Source organism: Poeciliopsis prolifica, unplaced genomic scaffold (assembly GCF_027474105.1).
Source record: "Poeciliopsis prolifica strain line A6 unplaced genomic scaffold, Auburn_PproV2 SCAFFOLD085, whole genome shotgun sequence".
Classification (NCBI taxonomy): Eukaryota; Metazoa; Chordata; class Actinopteri; order Cyprinodontiformes; family Poeciliidae; genus Poeciliopsis; species Poeciliopsis prolifica.
Window position 1 is genome coordinate 1,145,750 of NW_026562460.1, and position 17,531 is coordinate 1,163,280.

At 40.0% G+C, this 17,531-nt stretch overlaps 1 protein-coding gene across 3 annotated transcripts; it reads right to left on the reverse strand.

Annotated features, from left to right (window-relative positions):
• Window positions 1-228: 228 nt before the first annotated feature.
• LOC129353167 (insulin-induced gene 2 protein-like) lies at window positions 229-16,028 on the reverse strand. Of its 3 annotated transcripts, XM_055022395.1 has the most exons (8): window positions 15,894-16,028; window positions 9,954-10,110; window positions 4,665-4,837; window positions 4,220-4,371; window positions 1,552-1,718; window positions 1,316-1,415; window positions 845-872; window positions 229-640 (listed from the first exon to the last, which is right to left on the reverse strand). In XM_055022395.1, exons 2-7 carry the CDS (start codon window positions 10,058-10,060, stop codon window positions 858-860), a joined length of 714 nt encoding a protein of 237 aa, XP_054878370.1. In that variant the 5' UTR covers window positions 10,061-10,110; window positions 15,894-16,028; the 3' UTR covers window positions 229-640; window positions 845-857. The 3 variants fall into 3 exon arrangements, with proteins under 3 accessions (XP_054878370.1, XP_054878369.1, XP_054878368.1); XM_055022394.1 differs by lacking the exon at window positions 845-872 and having other exon boundaries at window positions 4,220-4,344; XM_055022393.1 differs by lacking the exon at window positions 845-872.
• Between the last annotated feature and the right edge of the window lie 1,503 nt (window positions 16,029-17,531).

Below are 17,531 nucleotides of genomic sequence, written 5' to 3' on the forward strand. Positions count from 1 at the left end.
AGAAAAATTCCCCCATAACACTCTGTGTATGTTTTTGATGAGAGAATAACATTTTAGCATGATGTGAAGCTCAAAAAGGAGTATTTTACATAATAGTGTCTTTGATTTTCACTCTGTCCAGCAAAATCCAGAAACTTTAGCATGTTTTATTGTATAGTATAGGCCAAATGGGCCTGTAGTGACTGGCACTAACCCCATACAAAAATGAAAAAGACATACGTCCGTCCATGTGTTTGAGGATTTATTTTAAACAGACTGCAAATATTATTACTGATACATAAAGAATAAAGAAAAAGGGATCAATTTTGTTTTGGCACAATGCAGCCAAAGTTTGTGATGTGAAAAAGGATTGTTCTGTTGATAATCCCCTTCCAGTTAGATGCACAGACTGCACCACGGACAAGGAAAAATAAACTCTTGTCATGATTCACTTCATCCCAGGGAAGCAGAAATGTTTTAAAAAGACCTGGAGAGAACGAATCACAAAATACTGTCTTCATCTGCAGAACACAGCCAGTCAAGAGTTCATGGGTTTAACATTTCCTAACTGGTACATGATGAATACATGTCGTCTCAGATTTTTGATGAGACAGAAATCTCAGTCCAGATGGGTCTTCTCTTGCAGAAACTTGTATTCATACTGGAAAAAACAGAGGAGTAGAAGTTATTGAAGGTTCAAACTTCTTTTGGCTTTTCCAAATGTGAAAAAATCAAATTAGCTTTTTCACTCAAACCAACAATAATCCTCCTATAAAAGGAAGAATCACTCAGAAGTGCCTGAGAGAAAGACAGCAATATTCTTCATTCAAGCAAGGCTGAATGATACAAGCACAGTAATGCTTACTTTCTATAACTCTTCATGTTGTGCCAATCTCCAGATGCAAATAAAAAATAGAGCAAAGTTGAGTCAAACAACTGCAGATCTGCTTTTTCGATGAGATGAATCTTAATGAGCAGCCAATGTGACAGTCATCACGCCATAAAACTGCACTGGATTTGTGATAATACACAAGAAAAACCATCAGCTAAACAAAGATGTGGTATATTTAGTTCAATAAAAAAGCGATGATTAAAAGCCCAGGCGTTGATGGTTGTTTTTCTGTGTAAACCTCTTTAAGTTGAGTTCACACAAATCTAATGTATAATAACTATGGACACTGGTTGGCCAGTTCCAAAGGAGCTGAAGCAAAGCTGGCAGAGAAACCACCTAAAAGTCCAGCTGATGTAACTGCAACCAAGTATTTACTTACAAGGGCAAATATACACAACACTATTCAGATTTTTATTTGGATAAAATGCTTTTGCCATTTCTTACCAAAGCAAGCTGTCGACCAATGTTTCCCATTGTAATAACTCCAGAAAAATAGATGCAGGGAAGCCAAGAGCGAATGTAGAGGAAATCTGGATTAGTATACCTAGGCAGAGAATAGGCATATAGAAGTCAGCTTTGCACTGTATTCACAATGGAATAACTAAATGGGAAAATCTGAAAAACAGTAATCTTCAGTTAAAGAGTAAAAATAAATAAAAATGTGCAGTGAAGCAGCTTACTGAAACACTCCATTGTAAACCAGGATCTGAGTGGTGAGAGTGGCCAGTAAGGCAATGCTGATTCCCAAACCAAAGCCACTGCGGGAGCGGTCAAACGTCCACCACAAACCAATGGAGAGTGCTGCTAGGGTCAGCGATAACTGGACATTGTTTGCAAAGTCTACTTTCTGACCAAAGGGGTAAGAGAAATAAGCAGACCTTAAGATAATTTCACACATTGGTGCTGTATTGTTCCTGGAAGGATCCAGGGTTTTGCCTGACATGTAGTAAGTTGGTTAGCATGAAACTGTGTTCTTTTGATGAAAATAGGACCACAAGATGCATTTACTGTAGGGAGGTGGTGGCTTCTATTGAAATGTCCGAACTGTAAACTGGTTTATTGAATTATAATGAGAACAAGAATTTTTATGCAACTTGCACAGCAGATGCAGTACAGTGAATGTTTGGGTGAGGAAGACTTTACAGAACTTAAATAAAAACTAAAACAGAACTAGAGGTAGTGAGGCATGAAAATAAACGGTTACATATTGTAACCTCAGATTCTATGAGTATAGGTTTCGCCCTTTAAGGCTATTGCAGGTGGTTTATCCCTTGTGCGCAGCACAGCACTGAAGAAAGCTTAGTCCACACCCACCTACTGGGTGGTGGCCCCTCACAGAATCTGGGGTTGCAATACAAAACCAACGTCCTATTTTGCATAGGCTTCGCCCTTTCAGGCTATCGCTAGTGGGTTAACAACAAAGCAGGATGTAGTCTGTGCCTCACTGAGTCCATCCAGACCACCACCATGAAGCATCTGCTTACATATAACAAACAACAGTCTCAGCCTGGAGTGTGTATTATGCACTCCCAGTCTCCCACACAGCATAAGGCTACAGAGAGCGCGAATAAATCACTCACTCTCTTTGCAGACATAAGGGCCAACAGCAGATCAGTTTTAAAAGACAGGAACTCAAGAGGAGCCTGAGCTAAAAGCTCGAATGGAGCTTCAACCAGAGCGGGCCGGACCAAGCTCAAATCCCACGGAGGAGAAAGTGGGTGTGACACAGGTCTGCTTCTGCGTACACCTCTCAGAAACCATTTCATCAGCGGGTGGTTGAAGACCGTTCTGTCACCAAAATCCTTGTGGTAGGAGGAAATAGCTGCAGCATCAGCTTTAATCGTGCTGAAAGCTAGATTTCTGTCCATTTCTGCTGGAGAAATGACAGCACGCAGCCTAAAGAACATGAAATAGGCTCCAAGCCCTCTCCTGGGCACCAGCATTGAAAGGCTGACCGTTTCGATTCATATAACACTGTGGTAGAAGCGGCTCTTGCGCCCTGAATGGTGTACACCATACTCTGAGGGAGAGCGTGCCTTTCTAGGTGCTCTCGTTCAGCCAACAGCCCCAGAGACACTGGCCTATCTCCGGGTGGCTCCTGGTAATCAGGTGATAGAAGAGGGCACAGGTTGCTGGACTAATCCTGATGTCCTGGACCCAAACACGTCAGCGAGGCCCGGATAGAGAGGGGGAAACGAGGGAAAACATCATGAACCCCTACACCCGGGTGATAGGCGCATAAGTGGAGACAGGCACCCTCGGCTTCTCGGCCTCAGCCCCGCTGCCTCAGCCGCTGCCTCAGCCGCTGCCTCAGCCGCTGCCTCAGCCGCTGCCTCAGCCGCTGCCTCAGCCGCTGCCTCAGCCGCTGCCTCAGCCGCTGCCTCAGCCGCTGCCTCAGCCGCTGCCTCAGTTATGTAAACCATTACGGTGGGAAACTAAGGCTGAGGATCCCGACGGCGACTCGGGGCAGAGCTAAACCGTCCCGCCAGTTCATTCAAGCATGGTTGAGCAGGTAGGGAGACGGGAAGCCTCTGAGCGCTAGCCGCCTCCTCGATCAAGCTAGATAGCTTGATCGAGGAGCGAGCCCACAGCTGGGAGCCCGGGGACATGCAGAGCCCAGGGTTGACTGAGCATCCTCTCAGCCGCCTCTCTTCCACTGCTGTGTTTCCCAGCTGGGAAGCAACATCCAAACCGCTGCTGCTCTTGCTGTCATCCTCTCTGATGGGGGAATCATGATTCCAGCTCAGCATAGCTAGCATCTCCCCACGAGCAGCAACCGGACTTGGTGGGCCCGTCGCCACGCCTAACGCCAGCCTTGAAAAAGGCTAGCCTCTGCCTCCTCTCTACCAGCAGGAGGAAAATACAGCAGGGCTGAGGCGTCAGGGTAAGGTCAGCGAAACATGCCTCACAGATCCGGTGCCCATCAAAGGACATGATGTACCCCATCTGACAAGACAGGCACAAACAGACGGTACCGCTAGAAAGCATCTTTGCTCTTAAGACAGTGCTATCTTACGCTGAAGAAACAGAGGGAGCCGTTTGTCTTCCTGTTATTCATATAGACCGGGGAGGGTCTTAGTCCATGCCCACCCAGTAGGGGGGTGTGGAGAAAGGAGTGCAGAAGTTATATCAGCAATCAGGATAAGCGCTGCCTTGAGAGGATGGCTGGGGCTGGAGGGAGAGCAGGAGGCACAGAATCCATGTTGCTTCAAGTTTAGCGTGAAGTTTTGATTTGTCTGTGAATTTATTCCCATATTTCCTGGACTGCTAAGCTTTGCATACTGATACTAACATTTTGTGTATTTTAATCACTTTAACAGCCACAATAAACAACAAATAAAAGGATACAGCACTGGCATGGTTGATACCAACAAATACAGCCACACATCGCATCACACTAGACCACTCCCGCTTGAAATTGTGAGGTTTACCAAGTCTTCTGTCGATGCAGGGATACAGCATGCCAATCATGGCTGTGGAGGACAAAACAACACAGAATGCTGGAAACAAAGCAGAAATGAAGTAACAGTGATGATGAAGTTCTGCTTCAGTTCAGACAGGACTTGTGGAAGTCGGGCATTTCTGTGCACAAACTTCTCAGAAGTCAGTCACTGTCCCTTCAGTTTTGAGCAAATACAGAGAAATAAACACACTAATTTGGGGTTACTTCCTTAATCCTGAAGGCATGACAAAATTATTAGTGAGTTTGGATGGTGAACACTTGAAGAGGGGGTTACAATCTAATAATGTTGTGGTTTTTCATAATTTTAACATATTTAACCACTTTACACACCTGAGGCAGTGCCACAGCTGGGTGGCACCCACCACACTGATGAGAAGATACTACTGATGACATCTGGATGGAAAAGTGTCACATTTCTCTGCACCTGAAGAAGGTTTAGCACAAGAGCCAGGAAGACTCCCACAAAAAACAGCATTCCCCCTCGGATGAAAAGGTTGGTGGTTCTGAAAGGCAAAAACACAAAAAGAAACACGGTAGGTAAAAAGACTTGGGACACATTTCCTCTGAGAATTGTCAAAGTCTGTAACAGTAGTATTGGGACAGGACACAATGTACTGCAGTAGTACCAGTCAATTCAATTCAGTTGATTTATATAGTGCCAATCCACAGCAAATGTCACAATTTTTTTTTTATTCGGTCACATACATTCCAATGATCCTAATTTGAGTTAATTATTCAAAGTAGATTAAAAAGAAAACCCAGTATATTGTAGAATATGCATTAAAGTATATTTTACTCTATTGCTTCAAGTCATTCACTCCACTTGAATGAGTTTGTAAGCTTGCGTTGTGGCATTAACTTTACAGCAATCCTTCATACAGAGCATGAGTGCAGTGACAGTAGAGAGAAAAAACTCTCCTTTAACAGAAAAAAACCTCCAGCAGAACCAGAACCTGGCTCAGTACACACGGCCATCGGCCTCGACTGACTGGAGGTTTGAGAAGACAGAGCAGAATACACAAGAAGAAACAGATGAACTGATGTAGGGTTACTGATGAATGTAAACAGGTGATAGCAGGAAAACCAGCTAGTCAAGACAAACCCCTTCCTTGTAAATATTATGGCATGAAAAGCCAAGGAAGCCCATCTTTATTGCTGAAAAACATCTTGATAAGCAAGAAAACTGAGATACCATAAAACCAGAAACTTGAAGTTCAATTAAAAAAAAACCCGACTTGTCGCACTATTCAAGTGAGAGAAAAATCTGTCTCTTCAGACTGAAAGAGTGAGCAACTCTCTATGGTAAATTTTCACTACAAATACAGGCTCACAGTGGGAGAATGGTCATCGTTACCATCAAATTAAGAATTTACATTTTGTTTTATTTTACTAGTGGCAAAACGCATTTACAAAGGTATGACTGGTCTGTAAGTCACTGCAGACCAAATTCAACATATATCCACATTGCCTAAAAGGATCAAATGCACTACTAATCTCTACATTTTGCAAATATATTTATATGTGTTGTTAATATTTTCTAGCAAGATTTGAGAATAGACACTCAAATCATATCTGTACAAATATTGACTGTTAATAGGACGGAGACCGCATCAAGAATGTTAGGGGTTATTTTTACTAAGATATTTTAAATTATAATTTCTTTGACTCTGTTTTGCATAAAAACTCCTTGCTGACATTGCTTTTGTTACTGCTCTGATCTGGAGGGAGGAAGAAGATAAGCAGCAAAGTAGAAAGCAGGGGAAACACTAAAAGCTTAGCAAAACACAACTGGACTCAATAATCCGTCAGTCACTCTGCAAGCTTTTCTCAGAAAATATGACACAACTTTGCCTTTGGTATGCGAGTGCTAAACATGTATTTATATGATGGGAACTGACATGTCATTACACAAATGACAAACATCATTTATGGGGAACTTTTTTACTGCCATAATTTGAGAGCACACATGGTCAGTATGAAAGCATTACTTCATGTCTTTCTTCTCAAAACTTGCAATGCTTGTACTCCAAACTTACGCTCTCTTTCAAATATTCGCTGTGCTTTCTCAAACTTTTCTCCTTGCTCTCAAAACTTGTCTCTGCTCACATCAAATCTCCGCTTGCCAAACATTTTCTACTTTCGCTTAGAACAGAAAAGTGTCATCACCTGGCAACCTCTGTATTTGTTTCCTTCTTGTGGGTGTGTCTGTGTATCCATCCATCCATCCATCCATCCATCCATCATCCATCATCCATCATTCATCCATCCATCCATCCATCATCTGCTACTAGAGAGATATCTGTCTATCCCATATCAACATAGGAACAATCAATCAATCGATCAAATTTTATTTGTATAGCACATTTCAGCAGCAAGGCATTTCAAAGCGCTTTATATCATAAACACAAAGTCATGCATCATGGAATGAACAATACATTCTGCTGTTTTACAGTTTTCTGGAAGTTTGTTCCAGATTTTTGGTGCATAGATGCTGAAAGCTGCTTCTCCTCTCTTGGTTCTGGTTCTGGGGATGCAGCGCGGAACCAGAACCAGAACCTGAGAGTCTGGAAGGTTGATACAACAACAGCAGATCTTTGATGTATTGTGGTGCTAAACCGTTCAGTGATTTATAAACTAACAACAGTATTTTAAAATCTATTCTTTGAGCTACAGGGAGCCAGTGGAGCGACTTTAAAACTGCTGTTATGTCTCTATCTTCCTGGTTTTAGTGAGAACAGGAGCAGCAGCTTCTGGATCAGCTGCAGCTGGAGGATTGATTTGTTGGACAGGCCTGTGAAGACGCTGTTACAATAATCAATGCGACTAAAGATAAACACATGGATGAGTTTCTCTAGATCTGGCTGAGACATTAGTCCTCTAATCCTGGAGATGTTCTTCAGGTGATAGAAGGCCGACTTTGTAACTGTCTTTATGTGACTCGCAAGGTTCAGGTGTGAGTCCATCACTACTCCCAGGTTTCGGACTTGATCTCTAGTTTTTAGTTGTAATAACTGAAGCTGTGCATTGACTCAAGATCGATAGCTCTAGATCTGTAGCTCTAGATCTATAACTCTAGATCTATAGCTCTAGATCTATAGCTCTAGATCTATAACTCTAGTTCTATAACTCTAGATTGTTCCTCTTTAGGTCCAAAAATAATGACTTCAGTTTTGTTTCTGTTCAGCTGGAGAAAGTTTTGGCACATCCACACATGTATCTGTTCTAAACATTTATTCAGTGATTGGATGGGGTCAAAGGTCACCTGGTGACATCATAATGTAGAGCTGAGTATCATCTGCATAGTTATGGTAGTTAATATTATTTCCTGTAATGACCTGAGCTAGTGGGAGAATATAAATATTGAATAAGAGGGATCCTAAGATTGAATTGAACTTTGGAGTACCCCACATGTGACCTTTCACCTCTTTGATGAGAAGTTTCCAATTGAAACAAAGAAATCCCTGTTCTTTATGTAAGATTCAAACCAGTCGAGCACCGAACCGGAGAGTCCAACCCAACTCTCCAGTGCATTCAGTAATATGTCAAAAGCTGCACTGAGGTCCAACAGAACCAGCACTGTGGTTCTCCCACAGTCTGTATTTATATGGATATCATTGAATACTTTGACTAGGCCAGTCTCCGTGCTGTGGTGAGCACGAAAACCAGATTGGAAAGAGTCAAAGCAGTTGGTCATCATGAGGAAACTATTTAATTGTTTACACTGTTTTTTCAATAACTTTGCTGATGAATGGGAGGTCAGAGGTCGGCCTGTAATTCTGCAGTAGTGATTTGTCCAGGTTGTTCTTTTTTAACAGTGGTTTGATGACTGCTGTTTTCAAAGCCTGGGGGAAAACACCTGATGTGAGTGATGAGTTACTATTTGGATCAGATCAGTAGCAATAACAGGCAGGACTTTCTGAAAGAAATGTGTGGGAATGTTTTGAGGCTCTTGCTGGTTGCTTTGTCTGAGGGAGCGGGGTCAGTGGGGTCACCTGGTGACCCACTGAGGCGTTTTGGTTGCAGCTGCTTGTTTGTCTTCCTTTGGCGGAGCAGGTGTTGAAGTTGAAGGTGGGTTTCGGCTCAGAGCCGGCCACGCTGATTCGTCCAGGTGCAGGGTTCTCCCTGATAGTCGTCTCATCGGATCCGCAGTGTGGGACTCCCGTTTCGGATTGGCACCCAGAGCGTTCCAGGGTGAGCTGCTCGTTGCGGGGCCTTGATTTGAGGAAGGGTTGTTTCATTTCCACAGGTAGCGTTGATCTCAAAGTTCACCTCCAGCAGCTTAATCTTCATTTCTATAGACTGAAGTCGTTGTAAAATACTGCTCATGTCCTTGGGGTCAGCCCTGCAGCCCTGGTTTAACTTGGAGATAAAGAAAAGTAAGAAAATCTCCCAGTCCTTAGGTTTGGACTGCCTGAAATCATTTAACTATAAAAACTGTCGCTTTAAAAACAATTCACAGGCAGAGTTATCAGTAAGGACGAAAGAGAGGAGGATAAGCTGTTCCTCCTTCGGCAGCCAGACAGTGAACAACAATCTAGATAGATGGATATTAATAGAAAACCCATAAAACTGATAAAAATCAACAGCCATTTTTTGTCCTGACTCTTTAAAGTATAACTAATTTCTGAAAGTTATGGGGAAAGTTATGGCAAATTTGAAAAAATTCCTGCAAATGTGAGGAGCCAAGAGACACGGCTGAGTGGGATGAACAGAGAGATGGGAGTGATCAGAACAAAAGAAGCACTGTTGTCAACTAGTCCACTTTGTCACTGTTTAGCAATTTTTCAGACTCGTTTCGAGACTTATTTATTTGTTCATTTTTAAACAATAACTAATAATACATTTAGTGTTTATACTGTGTAAAAGATGGATAGAACAAGGAAAGAGTTGGCTCTAAGCTTCTGGCTTGTTTATGTCATCATAGCAGCAACTAACAACTAACAGAGCAACTGTCCTGACAGCTGCTGGGTACAAACACCAACCTCGGACATAAAGAGCATTTTCAGCTATATATCATGTTGTTATGGGAACAGCACTCTGCAGCTTGACTGAACCTGTCTGTCCTGAGCAGACAGAGCAGCCAAAGCGAATATTAACTTCTCCTGCTTCCTCAGCACTGCAGCCTGTCTGACAGTCATCCACTCAACACCAAATCTTCCCCAAATAGTCAAAGCTCTGGCGAGCATTTCACTGTGTCCACATTGCAAATAAATCACATATTTAAAGCTGAGTGACTCAATGCTCACCAGTAGCCATGGCAATTCTAGCAAATTCAAACTTTGACTCAAGTGGAGGAAAGGAGTATTGGGGGGAGCCCTGGCACGTCCACTCACCTAGAATAACACATTCGATTGGCTGAGAGGTTGCCAGGCGATGGTACTTTTCTGCTCCAAGCTTGTATAGAAAATGTTTGGCAAGTGAGCAGAGAGGTTTGCAAGCGGAGATGATCCGAGCATAGAAAAGTTTTGAGAGCAAGGAGAAGTGTTTGAGAAAGCACAGTAAAGTTTGCAGTACAAGCATTTCAAGTTTTGAGAAGAAAGACATGAAGTCCTGCTTTCAGACAAATTATGGCAGAAAATTTCCCATAATCAAGGTAATGTGAGACAGTCAAAAGCAAACCTGTTGGTGATAAATGACACATAGGGTCCCCGGCTATTGTGCTGTCTCTCTGACCGCTGGTCACTGGTCAATGCACTGCTGCTCATCGTAGTCGGTGTTGCACACATTCAGAAGAGGAAGTATGTTTCTCCACCATGACTGAATCCAGAAGCCTCATCTGGTTGCACAGAAAAAGAGTCCGATCCATTGTCACAAAACATTTTTGACAATTGTTTGACATAAAATTATTGACAACTTTATTTTCTGTCTTAGCATTAATAGCTGCAACTTATTTGAATAGCCATGCATTAACTTCACTTCCTTATACCACATTTTGAGTTTTGCAATCAACAAGTTACCAGTTTGGCAACAAGGATTTCCTGAACTTCACTGTTGTGTTGACAGCAGTTGCTAAGATGTGTGAAAATGAAAGCACTGGAAAAACTGGAACAATTAACGTGATCTCTAATAGATTAGAGATCATGTTAGTTTTTTCCCCCCAAAACAGTTGACATTTTCTTGAGATAAATTAGGGCTACTTTAGATTTCTTCAAAAATAAACTACAAAAACTATACATTTTATTCATTGCTAATCATTTTGTGCATTTTATGAACCAACTGAGGTAGAAGGCCATACTGTGAACCTTTAGTTCACTTTGGACCAGAACATTTCTTATGTTTGAAATGGTGCAGCCTTCACCATTTCACTCAAATGGTGCAGGTTTGAGTGATTATTATTGGGTTTCCTTTAAATTGTATTTCAGCCATCAGACCAAGCCAATATCTTTAAGTTGTTAAAAAAATGATGCTTATGTTTTTATATGATAAACATGATGTAAACACTTAAGTGATTTAACATCCAATGTGCCTGAGATGGCTTCATCAGGCATGGGTGTGAAGCCCACCAACAGAAGACAGATTTGGGTGTGTTGCATGTTCTCTTTAGTTTAGCAGGTTTGCTGTGGTTTGCTTGTTTGTTCATTTTAGACCAATAAACGACAGTAACTATCAAAAATTAGCCACTGGAAATATTTTTCATCCAGTAATATGAAAGCAGAATACTTTCAAAAATGCATTTAAGTAAAAGTTTCTAGATGGCAAAATCATATCTTCCATAAAAAGGCCTGTCACAAAAATTAACTTTGCTGGATTTGCAAACAATAAGGACATTATTGTTGTTTCAAGCAATATAATGATAATGCCATGATAATACAAGAACACATTCCCAAATATTGATAAACTTTAAATTCTTATTCATATTTAATATAGCTCTCCACAAGACCAGAGTCTTGATGGAGAGCTATAGGGTTAGCCTAACCTAACCCCTAAATTCAAATTTGAATAGAATATATTGATGGTCACTCTACAACCCAACTGCCTATAGCCCCAAAAATGTCCCACTGAAATTCTTGACGAGTGGAGACACAGATGTGACATGCTCTGGCGGTTTCCCACAAGGGCAAAATCTTGTGGTAGCAGCATGAGCTGAATTTTGTAACTGTTTTCAACTGTGGACAAGCACTGAGCAAATATACAGCCTCATTCCATGAATTAGAATATGACTAAAAAGGTCATTTTTAACCAATTCTACAAATACATTATAGACCAGTGGTTCCCAACCCCCGGGCCATTGCCCGGTACCGGTCCGTGGACCGATTGGTATCAGGCGCGCAAGAAATAATTAAATATTTCCGTTTTATGTATTATTTGAGTCTGGAGGTTCTTTTATTTTGAAAATCCTTTAACCAGATTCTCTCGGTTACGTCTTGCGCGTCAATATTGAGCCACAAGCAGCAAAATGAGTAAGAAACAGATCACATGTCTTTGTAAAGTTTCTTTGCTGAGGGGAAAAGGTCCAGAGAAGAGACAGGAGAGTGAATTTATCCTGGTAGGTGATTCCCACATTCCAAGACGGCTCTGCATGATATGGTGACCGATTCGTTAATGATGCTTCAAACTGCTTCTCCACGTAGAGACCGTGTGCATTGGCAGCACTTCGGGTGTCATTGTCTCTCATCACTCCCAGATGGGAGAAACAAGCTCACGGCTCCCTTTTAAAATATTTCGTAAAAGAAAAAAAAAATTCCTTCATCCGCACTGGCAGATCATTTGTCTGAGGCACTGAGAGGAGAAATCTATGTTTTGCCCCAGAAGTCACGGACATTAGTCGTTAATGTGAGTTAAAATTTTCACAAAAGTAAAATGTTTGCTTTTGTTGCACATCTGTATCTTATTTTGAAGGGATGTGTAAACGTTACCATAGCGACCAGAGTCAGTGAGCATCAGGACACTGGTTGAGATGAGAGGAAAAGAGCTTCTGAGTTTAGGTTTGGTTCACACAGCACGATTTAAGGATTGTCAGCCAATAAAAGTCCAACAGGTTCGGTCAGTTCATGTGTCCAGCCACATGGCAGGAGCAACACACCACAAGAACCGATTCCAGTCACAAACATCCCGATTCCAGAAGAAATATCAGTAAAACTCCCAACATACCATACAGGAATTTATAATAATCAAACACAGATGACGATGTAGAAGCAGTAGAGATAGCTTGTGGACGTTATAAAAAGAAAAGGCATTGGATAAAACAAAGCGGGAGCAACTGCTCTATTTCTGCACTATGATTTGGTGACGAGTTATGATTTTTCATAGTTAACATTTTTAACTGAATAAGCATAACCACATATAATAAACGTATATAAAAATGTATTGTACATGTAGTAATAAACATTTCCACATATCACCTTCGATGTCCACCGGACTCTCAGTTGCGCCGTGTCAGCTGTTTGGGATTCCCTCTGTTCTTACATCACAGCATTTTCTGATTGGCTACCTGTCACATTCAACAGGCTGCCCTCTCGCTCCCAGGCAGGAAACCCACAGGCTGCGATAATCGGGACAAGACAATGTTGAAAATGCCAATTTTATATTGGGCATATTCAACACAGCAGCACACACTGCAGGACGTTGTAAGATTATCATAAAGGGAAAATTGGGTCAAAATTGCCAAGACTTGACCGGTCCGCAGTAATAAAAAGGTTTGGGACCACTGTAGACAATGGATAGTTCAACATCCTTTCATCTCTTAGTATGTTTAAGACCTTCGAAAAGGTTTTTATTTTAAATAAGTACTATTCATCTGACAAGCCTAGGTTATTGATTAAGAATGCATGGCATTCACATTTAAATTTGGCCTTGTTCTTAGCACAAAAAAGGCCTTCCAAGGTGCATCAGCATTACCTCCGTTCCTCAGATGTTCCTAATAATGCGTCCCCACCAATTTACAACACAAAGTTACACCGCTGCATTACATAGATGAATTAGATTACTTCCGTTTTTCCATATTTATATTTTGTAGTATGTTAATACCTAATGATGGGTCTGACGAGACTGAAACCTCGGCACATGCGCCGAGCAAACAAGGCGAAGCTCCGTGTCGGTGCGCGTATCTCTTTAAGAAAAACCACGTGACCGATCCAGTTCCTGTGTCGTTTGGTTGTGAACGCGCCAAATTGTATTAATAAACAGAAAATGTATCGACATGTTTGTGGGTTTTGTTGGATGGAGATAATTGTGTTGTTTGGCTTCTTATCGAAAACTATGGATCAACAAGGAAGAGGAAGTTTTCTCCCATGTGGATCATTTTGATCTCATCACAGAGAATAAGGTCAATTATTATTCTGTTCTCATTTCCACTATTGATCATTCTTCTCTCGAGTTATTCCAATTTCTTTCTGAAGAATACATATTTGAAGCAAATATGTTTAATGTTGCACATGACAATTATGTTTCAAAAGTTTCTACAGAGCAGCGTTCAGTACGCTTCGAAAGTACCACATTTGAGCAGAACCAGTTCAATGAGTAACGCGACAATCACATTCACATTCAGGTTCACCAGAATAAATGAATTTCATCTCATGAACAGCCAGAATGTAAAACTAAGTGGAAGGTTTCTGCTTTTTGTAACCAGCCTTGATCAGAAAAACATTGGAATTGACCCTCAAGTTCCTGTAATGTGAATTACTTAACACTTCTAGCCTAGTGTGTGTTTCTGGCTCAGATCCTGCAATACAACCAAACTGTTTCTGAACTTTCCTCTTTTTTAGCGACACTACCCACAGGAAGTGTCGCTAAACAATGAGGTTGGTGTCACCATATTTAATAAACTTTCAATCACATACTGATGGTGTTGCTGTGGTGTTTACGTGTCCAAATAGAGAGGAATATCAAATAATGTCGATCAGTTATACTGCAATAAGATCTCATCTAAATGATATAAAGTTAACAGCCACAAACATCTGTTGTAGTTGGTAGTGATATCCAAATGTTCAAGCCAAAGTTATAATCATAAACTATAGTGTCAGATACCACCAACAGATTATGAGCCATATCTACAGTTTGTCTGTGTTCTCTCCTGTGAAGCTGTTTGCAGGCTGGTGACGAGGGGACATATGAACAAAACGAGCCGCATTAAGACCTGAATTAACTAGACAGTCAAACGGGGTCCTCAACCCCGTTTGACTGATGTTTGTAAAAAATTAGGCGGCTGTGTCGTTTCCTGATCAAAACGCGACAAGTGTAAATAAACAAATTAGAAAATATCTCTTTCTGTACAATCTCTTGAAAACAATAATAGTTATTTGTATGTGCAGGAATTTTCAAGAATATATTGAGATCACCAAAATATACCACACAAGTGAATATTCTTTGTTTAGACAATAAAATAAATGGGTCCAAAATGAATCAGACGAAATCTCTAGCTGAACTCATACCCACGGTCGCTGAGTTTTGAGAGTGCTGTTTTAGTCCATAAATCCTACCTGTTTTTGATTCTGATCCAATGAATAATATCTCGCACTGTAAGATTCAAACCTGGATTAACTGGTGACACTTTCAGAATCTCAGTTTGAGTGATGATTTTAACCCATTTCTGATGTAAAAGTATATGAGACAATTGTGTTGTCTCTTATAGTTGAGTATTAGGGTCATTTGATGAAAAGAATAGAAACGTCAAGTTAAATTATGAGAAAAAATATCAACCAATAAAGAAGCGATGATACTCTCTGTCACATAGATCTCTGGCCGCCATGTCTTCTGCAAATGAACTGGGAAATAAACTATAACATGTTGCAAAAAAACAGAGTTTAAAAAAACATTTGCTATCGTTTCTGTGGATATCGGATTGAAATATCATACAATATGAGGAGATGTAAAAAACAACATAGCCAGTCCATCTTTTTAAACATTTATTTTCAATCTCATGGCTCTTCAACATTTATGTCGGATTTCAGGGATTAATCTTTGCTTGAGATCTGTTTATGGCATCTTGAGATCTATTTCGATCTTCCTTTGACGAGTTTCAACCTCTGAAGCAACACAGAAATCAGGACAAGTTCTGCGTAATTTACATGTTTTGGTAATTTTGCAGATTAATGTCAAAAAAAGACACAAAAAAGGAAACATACCATGTTCGACCAATAAAAGTCTATCTAATTAGTTATTTCCGAGATCTCAATGGGTTCTTACGGCTTCGGACAGTATTTTTGCAAAAATGTGTAGTTTTTTTTTTTTTTTTTTAAGTTTCTCGCCTTGTTTACTTCCTGGTTCGGTAAAGGGGTCCTAAAAAGCCACGCCCACACAAACATCTGTCTTTGCCACTTGCCGCCACCAGTTCATCTATAACACCGGGTGAGATGGGTCGCCTGTGAGCCAACAAAAGCTTAGAGGCGAAGTTTTCACACGACCATGTCCTGCTCGGTGTGTGTCAAACAGAAACATGGCCTTTCTCGCTAAAAAAAAAAAAAAAAAAAAAAAAAATACACTAATAACACAATGTCACGTGGGTTGTGATAAGCCACTTAATGCTGAACGAAATGAACTAAAAACAGCTCACATTGCTACTGGAGGCAATTTAACATCCCCAGTCATAGCAAACTGGATGAAATCAAACTTAACTCTTACCTTATCCTGAAACGGAAGATCTCTGACCGCCGCAGAACATTGTGAGGGATTTTATAAAGTCTTATCACAAACAAACAAAGACCACCAGTTTCTAAGATTTCTCCTTCGCTCTTCACTCCGACTACTTCCGGCTGGTCAGCCTCGACATCTATGACGCAACTACGTTATACAATGAGAAAGGAGCTTGCTGTATGGCAGACCGTTTTATCATAAATTCACTTTTACTACCCTTACATTGCATTGTGAAATTTAAGATATGTCTAATTATATTTTGACTACACAAAATATCTACTTGACATATCTGTAATTATTTTCATACTAGTCGAAATGACGTATGGAGATTTCAATTCAATACATCTACCATGAAATACACATTTCAGATATGTACAATTAAATTATGACCAGTCATGAAGTAAACTCAAGATATCTCGATTGTAGTTTTGACTACTCATAATTCTAATTAAAGATATCTCGAATGACTCCACAATTCAAGATATCTTAAATGTATTTTTGGATAGGAGATATGTAGTTTTGACTAGTGAAAATTAAATTATGGATATCTTAAAAGCAAATAATGACTAGACAAAATTAAATTAAAGATATCTTGAATTATAATTTAGTCAAGATTCCTTTTCATATATCTCCAAATGAATTAGAGATATTTTAATTACACAGCTTTTCTATTTAAGATATCTTAAATTAACATTCTGACTAGTCAGAATGACATTCCTGATATACTGAATATGTATTCTGTATATGTAAGAGGGTCTATGTTAATAATTGTATATATATATATTTTTTTTTTTGACTAGTGAAAAAAAAAAAAAAATATATATATATATATATATATATATATATATATATATATACATTATATATATATATTTCATAGAATTGTTTTTTTAAATGGAGCCCTGTCAATTTAAGAAATATACTGTTTTCTCAAATAAATATTACTCCTCCCAGACAGTCTGCCCAGCAGTCAGTCGAAGACAAGAACAACTGTGAGTTACTATGCTGCTAAGAAAAATAATTTAGGTTTAAATTAGGTTTCCAAAAAATCGAGAGACAGAGAGAAAGGGATAAACATGTCAATTTAGAACCCAGTTTTTCTCAGAGAGAAAGCAGAAAAAAAAGTTTTTCCCATTTGCTAAAGCTGGCACCCTGTTGTGACAGTTTGTTACAAGACAGATAATCTGTGAAAACAATCTCTCCTCCATCTGCTCCCTGAGCTGCTATTGGTTCAAGTAATACAACCAATCAGAACCAGGAGGACGGTCTTAGGGCTGTCAATCAACCTCATTAATCCCAACCTCATTGATGATGTGAGATCATCAACCATTCAGCATAGATAGCTTAGCTACAGTTTGCCTCCATTTCACTAACATTTAATGGATAAAGGAAAGAAATTACCAACATAGTCAGCTGCAGCTCTAACCCACGTCCCTCCTGACCTGCCCTTTCTTAAGTGAAATTAAACCTGCAATAAGAAGCTTTTATAAAAAAATTTTTTTTTTTAAATAAATAAATAAAATATTTTTTTAACATATTTGTTAAAACTGTCATTATGTTGTGACAGTTTGCATGGGACATAATCTGTGAAAAATCTATTTTTTCTGCCTTCTCCCAGTACGATCT

Excerpts from the sequence above, each read along its gene's own strand:
- LOC129353167 (XM_055022393.1), bottom strand. The coding sequence starts at position 10,060 with ATGTGTGCAACACCGACTACGATGAGCAGCAGTGCATTGACCAGTGAC. Across the intron at positions 1,416-1,551 it reads GTTTACAATGGAGTGTTTCA|GTATACTAATCCAGATTTCC; the intron begins GTAAGCTGCTTC and ends TTCTCTGCCTAG. Across the intron at positions 641-1,315 it reads TTGGTCGACAGCTTGCTTTG|TATGAATACAAGTTTCTGCA; the intron begins GTAAGAAATGGC and ends TGTTTTTTCCAG.